The 8,090-nt window shown below is 39.0% G+C and overlaps 1 protein-coding gene across 1 annotated transcript in view; it reads right to left on the bottom strand.

Moving 5' to 3' along the window:
- The window catches only part of LOC110162464 (uncharacterized), a 31,333-nt gene extending 23,499 nt beyond the window's left edge, over nucleotides 1-7,834 (bottom strand). Inside the window, exons 1-10 of the mRNA XM_055154819.1 lie at nucleotides 7,770-7,834; nucleotides 7,668-7,700; nucleotides 5,065-5,325; nucleotides 4,714-4,965; nucleotides 3,924-4,193; nucleotides 3,121-3,232; nucleotides 2,701-2,756; nucleotides 2,559-2,594; nucleotides 2,441-2,466; nucleotides 1,133-1,214 (exon numbers count right to left, since the gene is read on the bottom strand). Coding sequence (XP_055010794.1) covers nucleotides 1,133-1,214; nucleotides 2,441-2,466; nucleotides 2,559-2,594; nucleotides 2,701-2,756; nucleotides 3,121-3,232; nucleotides 3,924-4,193; nucleotides 4,714-4,965; nucleotides 5,065-5,325; nucleotides 7,668-7,700; nucleotides 7,770-7,806 — 1,165 coding nt within the window. The 5' untranslated portion in view covers nucleotides 7,807-7,834. The remainder of the gene's footprint in view (nucleotides 1-1,132; nucleotides 1,215-2,440; nucleotides 2,467-2,558; nucleotides 2,595-2,700; nucleotides 2,757-3,120; nucleotides 3,233-3,923; nucleotides 4,194-4,713; nucleotides 4,966-5,064; nucleotides 5,326-7,667; nucleotides 7,701-7,769) is intronic.
- Between the last annotated feature and the right edge of the window lie 256 nt (nucleotides 7,835-8,090).

Genomic DNA, 8,090 nt, shown 5'->3' with positions numbered 1-8,090 from the left:
ACACACACCCTCCTGTCCACCTCACACACTCTGTCCACAAGAGCACGACACACACCCCTCCTGTCCACCTCACACACTCTGTCCACAAGAGCACGACACACACCCCTCCTGTCCACCTCACACACTCTGTCCACAAGAGCACGACACACACCCCTCCTGTCCACCTCACACACTCTGTCCACAAGAGCACGACACACACTCTGTCCACAAGAGCACGACACACACCTCCTCCTGTCCACCTCACACACTCTGTCCACAAGAGCACAACACACACCCCTCCTGTCCACCTCACACACTCTGTCCACAAGAGCACAACACACACCTCTCCTGTCCACTTCACACACACGCAAGAGCACGACATACACCTCTCCTGTCCACCTCACACACTGCCTGGCCCATTGCCAGCTCGTGCCTCAGTCTTAGGGAACAGTAGCCCAAAGACAGGAGAGAGTGAGTGGCAGTAGAAGACATCTTGGTTAGATCATCTAACTTAGATCTGAGTATCCAAGTACAGAAATGTGTTCTAGACAAAGGAAATGTGGCAACAAGCTATCTGATTGATAAAGTTATAGTATCTTGTAATTATGACAAAATTATCTTGTAATTATGAAAAACCTAAAATATTTTCATGAATGCAATCCCCTTCTTTACTTACACGATGCACTTTGTTATATTTCTCAGTCGCAATGCACAGTGCATTGTTACAGTTAGACGTTTTTACAGTATTGTTAGGCTATTCTTTGTTTTACGTCGCACTGTACAACCACCAGTCAAAAGTGTGGACATGAAACACCTTCTCATTCAATGTTTTATTTATTTATTTACTACTTTCTACATTTTATATGAATACAGAACACAACAAATACATGATGCAAGATATATGGTATTATGTAACAAAGAAAAATAACTCAACATAGTATTATTTATATTTTATATTTAAATTCTACAGTTTCCAGCCTTTGCTTTGTTTACAGTGAAGTGTCTCAGATATTCAAGAGACTTTATTTCACAAGACATTTTACAGTTTACTTTAGCACACATGCAGAGAAAAGCTTTTATTAAGAAGTTTACATGTTTTACAAAAGTGTCAGACCACCTTCAATCAGTTCTATATACACAAGTCAAAACACACTGTTGTGCCCCACCAAAGGCCCAAAGTGATGAGGAGATGGCTCCAGTTCCACATGGACAGGTGACTCTTGTGTCTTAATGTCCTGAAAAAAGACATGGTGACATTCAACAGGATGACACATAATGTTTGTAACATTTAGACTTAGCACATTTCACACCACAGCACATGTGACAGGTTTTCTTAGTTTTTTTTTTTTTTTTTTACCAATTAGTTACCAATTTTGTGTTGTACTAGTACATGTACTATCCCACCAGACACAGTAGATGATAAGCTAAAATGTAACTAAGTAAAATCGGAACATATAATTAGACACGGTGCATTGATGAAGTCATTGTGTGTGTCTGACACAGTGACAGTTTCAAAGTGAAACTTGGGTCTTAAAACCAGCGGCTTCAGTTTCCCCAGAGGTGTGATGTAACCTCCACACTGCAGCGTCCACAAGACATAACACACTCTCAAAGCTTTTGGTTTGGACTAAGTTTCTCTGTTCACACAATCAAGTTCAACTGGTGCCTGCTGTGAAGAACACGGCATGCTGGGTAATAAAATTGTGTAGAATCAAGCACATGTACCAAACAAGATTCAAACTCCAGTCCTCAGAGCTCAAGTCCAGTGTCTTAGCAGCTGCCGTGTGCACAGAGAGAAACGCCTTTGACGTAGAAATAAAGCAGCAGATTACCTGCTGACCTGCACAGTTTGGTGACATGTGCTCGTACAAACAGGTGAACCAGTGTCAGCCGTGACTGAGGCAAACTCTGTATTAAGTCTGAGGTGTTAAGGAGAAACAGTGAAAAGGTTAAACAGAAGGAAAGTGTTTTGAAGTGTTAATACTGATGATGAAAGATTTGAGAAGGTTTTAGGTTAAAACAGCTTCATGCAGAAGTGTAAGTAAGAGGCACATTGGCTTCATCTTGTGGTTAAATGTACAAACTGCAGAAGAGCCAAGAAAGGTTTCCAATAGAGAGAGCCATTCACAAATCAGTCACAATATTCAATTTAAATTCATACTTGGAAAAACTATGAGAGTGACACATGAGAAAAATGGATCATCATAGTAGTAGGTGTTGAAAAATGTCCTTTTTTTTGTGCCCCCCTATTTTCCTGAGTTACATTAAAAGTGGAGTATGTAGCTTGAACTGTTGGTGGTACAAAGTCACAATAATCCAAACTGTTTCAGTTGTGAGGAGCTCATTCTGCTTTCTGATTGGAACATCATCTTGAACCAGAACACCACATCTGGACACACCAATGACCAAATATTACCTTCTGCTGCTGAATGTGTCAGTACTTCAGAGAAAACACACAGACGTCTTCCTGCTCTCTGTTTCTCTTGTCTGAATTTGAGTTGGACAAAAAAAACAAAAAGAAAACAGAATAGTTACTAGTTGTTCAGTCTGAAAACAAACTGAATAATAATTAAACTCACAGATTACTTGGAGCTCATGGGAATGGGTGGATGGATCTAAAAAACATCAGTATCAGTATTATGTTTTTAGATGTTACACTTGTGTTTGAGGTTTTTATTTTTCATCGACTCCACACTGCTCCAAATGAAATGTTACACTGACCGTGAGGAGCAGAGGTCGCCTGATCTTCAGCAGATGTCCACTTGGTTTCCTGGGACCTTTGAGTAGATATTATATTGAGCACCATAATACATTGATTAAAGGGTTTGTTATCTGCTTGTTGCCATGGAAACGTCTTTGCTTTGCCTTGAATGGTTCACAGTTGTTCAATTACAGATGTTGTTTCAGCTGGAAAATACCTTGGAAAACCTGTATTCTTAGTGTGTGTGCTCGCCTTGCCACAGATCTAACCTGCAACTTGGCCTATGCAACACCACCTGCTTGTCTCCATGGCGATCACGAAGTTTAATGTCATACTAAGGAACATCTATAGCAAAGTAGACCCTCCTCCAGAAAAGTTTCATGCCCCTTTGAAAATGCACTAAAATCATTCCTAAGTGTGAGGACTTGTACTTTACTGACCTTCCAAAGGTGGTGCAGTAGTGCCACACAATCAGTAACAGAATGAGCAGGACAATCATGCCAGCTACCAGCCTCATCACAGCCAAAACAGGAACACTCTCCTCTCTGGTCACTGATAAGAACAATATTTTACAAACAATAAAACAACAACATTTATTAGTCAAATTTCACCTTGATTTCACCTTGGCCATCTGCCTCGGTTTCACTTTGCTGTACAAATGTGCACGGCACGAAACTTAATGCACATGAATATTAACCATGTTCCAAAGGGTTAGAGCTAGAAACTACAGATAAATATAAGTACCTACATCCTCCTTTAGTGGTTTGAAAATCAGAGATATCCCAGCATTAATTCCAACTTTGTGACTGCCTTGACATGTATTTTTCAGATTTGACTAGAAATTAAGCAAGTTTTTGTGAAAAAAGTATAAACTTCTTTTTTAAGGAGGGGTTTTACCCCACTATGGGGTAACTGCTAACACATATTATTATTAACACCTTTTATTGTTTTGCTGCAAAAACAGAGTAATGTGTAAATAAGCTCAAATTATCTACAGAGCACTGCAGTCACATTTATGTGACCAGAAAATTCAAATACTTATGAGATAAGCCAATAATAAAATAAAATAAAAAAATTGTGTGTGTTTCCATGCCCAACAGAAATGTATCATCAAAAACTCCTGATGACATGTGCCAGTTCATTTGTGGAGTCACTGACATAAGTGTTGTATTTTAAAGTCAGTGTATAATACATTTTAAAATAAGTCTTCATGTAAACATAGCCACAGTCATATTGGACTCACCGGTCACCTGCAGCTTGGTCACCTGGCTCCACTGTGTTTGCTCATATGCTCCTCTGGTCCCTCTGCAGCTGTAGTCTCCACTGTCAGACTCAGACACATTGGAGAGGACATATTCTCTGACTGTTGTAGGTAACATAACTCCTGTCCTATTCCATTTATAAGTCCACTCTGTGTTTCCTTCATCCTCCACCTCACACCTGAGAGACAGACTCTCTCCAACAAACACCTCTGTCCAGTCAGGCTCAGGCTGCACCACTGCTCTGTTTGACACTGTAAAGAACGACAACTGTATGTTTCATCATCAAACTGGAGCTATTATTAACACATGAAAAAGAAGACAGAGGTCAAAGGTCAAAAGTGTATTTTGTAATCTGTAGTAGTCGTGTCTTTGAAGGCTTTTTAGTCATGAGGCCTCGTGGAGCATCACTTAATTGGTGATAGGAGCATGTTCCACAGGCAGGAGACCAGAGGAAGACCTTGGACATGTCTCTCAGGTCTGGGAAAGTCTCACTTACACCGTCTAGTTTGATTTTTAAAGGATTTCTGAACTGTTTACAAACCAAGTCCTCTCACCACTGAGCCACTTCTGCCCCAATATAGTGCAACCAGAGGAGCTCTTCTCTTATGAAACACCTGTGGTCACTGGACACTTTGCTCAACAAATTCTTCTCAATTCATAACCGTACGGCACACATGATAATGTATAATGTACTAGAAATAGTTGCAGTATTTAAAAGGAAGGAACATATTGTTGGTGCTGAGATATACAGTGTAGGAATAATGCACTCACCAGTTTCCCAAATGGTGACAAAGTCACTTTCAGGTGTGAGAATCAGCTCTTGTTTTCCTCTGCAGGAGTACACACCTCCACGATGTACAGAGATAGTGGCTGTATCTTCATTTAAGATCTCAAAGTGAGAAGTATGAGCAGAAGTTCGTCTGATCCATTGATATTTCTGAATCCATTGTGTCTGACATCTCAGCCTCACCCCACCACGCTCTGGGATGAAGAACCTGTCTGTGCTCAGATTAATACTTCTGCCTGTAGAAGGAAAATAGATAGACAAGGCTGTTTGTAGAGCTAAAGGAGTTTGTCTGTTCATTATAAAAACATTATTGAAAGACTCTTGACACTACAGACCTGGGTATATTGTAAGTCTTTGCCCTGTGTACACTCTTGCTCCATCGATCCCACAGGAGTACCAGCCCTGGTCTGATTCTGAGGCTGAGTGGATTATCAGATCCACTGTTGTTTCAGATGTCCGGTTAAACTGATGGTTTGTGTCTGGTTTCATTATGACTCTATCTTTGTTGAAGTGCAGGTGTTTGTTGGAGGGTCCCACACACCGCAGAGTCACTGTGTCTCTGAGACAGGGCCATGAAGGCATCTGCAGTGGTAGACCTGCAAATCCATTCAAATGTGTCCAGTTACTGTGATTATATCTGCCATGTCTCACTGTTCATCTCCCCACCACTTTCACTCAAAGGTGGGTGGAGTAACCAAAAACTGTACTCAAGTAAGAGTAACGTTACGTCTAAATCATATTACACAAGTAGAAGTACAAAGTAGTGGTCCAAGAAATTCCACAAGAAGCCTAAAGAGTAAAAAATTTGAAAAACTAGATATAACTAGAGAGAGAAACAACTACTCAATAAGAGTAACTGTCATAACATCTGATTTATAATTTGAAGTTAATGTTCATGCAAAAAAAATATTTCTCATGTAGGAGTAAAAGTATGCAGCTAGAAAAGTACTTTGAAAAGTACAATTTAAAAAAGTACAATTTCTTTAAATATTTTTAAGTTGTATTTGTGTACTACCCACCTCTGTTTCACTTGCAGTCAGTGTGATGTTGTGTTTGGTTTTATGCTGTTCTGAGTTCTCTCTAATTCTGATCCCCGTGACCAAACAAAGTGTCCAGACCATACTACACTATTCCTAATGTAGCCCATTCTATTATTACCAACAACAACAAACTAATGAACAGTGTGTTTTTACTCACCAGTCTCCCAAATGTCGACTGCATTACTTTCTTTAGTGATGATCAACTTATCCTCCCCTCTGCAGGAGTACACTCCTCCACGAGTTACATGGATAATACTTGTGTGCACATTCAGAATTTCAAAGTCAGGGGCATTAAATGAAGAGCGTCTGAGCCACTGAGAGTTTGTAAATCCCTGTACAGAACATTCCAGAGTCACACTGCCCTGGACTGGAACAGTCCTACTGGAAGCTTTCAGCGGAATAACACGAGACCAACCTGCACAGAGACAAGTCATTCACACAACAGGAATCAACAGTTTATATTTTTATATGTTGTTTTATTGAATAATAAAAACAGATTCACAAAGTTTTACACTGTTGGTACTTACTTATAACCCGCAGTGGTATCTGACCATATGATGTCTTGTCATTTTTCACACATGTGTAATTTCCTTGATCTGTATCAGACACTGAGTTGATGTTGAGCTCCACTGTGGTGTGTGTCCTTGTGATCTGATGAGAGTGATCTTCTGTCACCATTCTGTCATCTTTGTAGAGGTTCATCTGTGTCATGTCTACAGTCGACCCCACACACCGCACAGTCACTGAGTCTCTGAGCCATGGATGGATGGATGGAGCTTCCACAGTCACACCTGTGCACAGACCCATGTACTATTGACTTTGGTATTAGTTACAAATGCATCTCAAGGTTTATTACAGTTTGTTTGAAATGTGCATTCTTTTACAGCAAGACTCGTTCTACACCAGATCAACTCTCCTTTCCTTCATGAAATGTTCCTCTGTGTTTGTAAAGTTCATGTTTACAATACCTTCCCAGTTCTGACCATTTCAACTGAAGATTCTTCTATAATTAAATATGATAAAATATTGTACATGTTTTCTTTATTCTATTTCATACGTCCATAATGTAACTTTCTTACTCAAAGTATTTTATTTTATCTATAATTTCTCATCCCCTTTTATTCTTTGGAGTCATTCTTGTATCTTTTCTTCTTTTTTATTACCATGATCATTAAACAATTTTATATTACTGATTTGATTTTCAGGATTTAAAATGACTTTATATTACAGGTTTTGATTTAGATTTCTGAAAATCAATTTGAAGGGTGGAGAATATAGAAAAAATAATATATAAAACGTAAAAATATATAAATTATAGTTCTAGCTTATTTGCTCAAGAAAATATGAAAAAAAACAACAAAAACAAATGGAAATAAATAAATAAATAGAGGAAGATTGTTGACATTGGATAGAAGAATAATATCAGTGCAATTACTTGTATTCTCCAGGTAATCTTACAGTCTAATGGTCGGTTGGTACAGATTTATGTTACAGTTTTTTCTTATTTTGAGGCAAACATCTTCAGTTAAATTGTTCTCTCATTCCTCCCACATTGATTGTCTTAGTTTTCCTAAACCTTTCATTTTAAATGTGATTTGTTCCATTTCTTTAGTCTACTTACTCTGATTTTTTCACTTCTCTATAGTTCAGCTTTTTTGTAGCCAGTGAGTTGTAATTCATTTGAGAGCACTTATTCTTAATATCCTTTGTCAGAGATTTCATTCAGAGTCATTCCAGCAGTATTACAGTTGACTTTATTTTTCCATGTAGTTTCATTAAACGTTTGATTTCATTATATATATTTTCCCAAAGTGATTTTAGAACTGGGCATGACCAGAAGAGAGGAGAGGAGTTCACTGAATCAAAACATGAGTAAAAAAGGAGCATAATGTAGTTACCTTGGGTTGTTTCCCAGAGGACAGCGATGAGATCTGAAATGAGAATAGTAAAGAGTGGACAAAGGCCTGACTCTGGACTTGTATTAAAGTGAATGTACTCACAGGAGCAGAGCAGAGACCAGACCCGAGGAGAGCCCATCCTTAAACCACCACTGATCTGCACAAAGACAAACTCTCACCTACACTCGAGAGAGGAAGGCAAAACCTTTATATTCAAACCTGCAAACCCTGCATTTCCTTCCTTTTCACACTGAAATGCTTTTCGATTCCACTTACATGATGACATAGAGTGCAAAAAGGTGTTCACTTTAGCAGATTGTCCCCATTATATTTGTCCTAATGTCACTAGATTTCAGACACATCAGGAGTAATACAGGGCTCATTGGACAGGACACAGGCTGTGCTCCGAGACACAAACAGGAG

Source organism: Boleophthalmus pectinirostris, unplaced genomic scaffold (genome assembly GCF_026225935.1).
Source record: "Boleophthalmus pectinirostris isolate CB_2022bp ecotype Guang Dong unplaced genomic scaffold, ASM2622593v1 HiC_scaffold_19, whole genome shotgun sequence".
Taxonomy (NCBI): Eukaryota; Metazoa; Chordata; class Actinopteri; order Gobiiformes; family Gobiidae; genus Boleophthalmus; species Boleophthalmus pectinirostris.
Note: the sequence above shows the minus strand (reverse complement) of the source record. Positions and strands in the feature narration are given on the sequence as shown.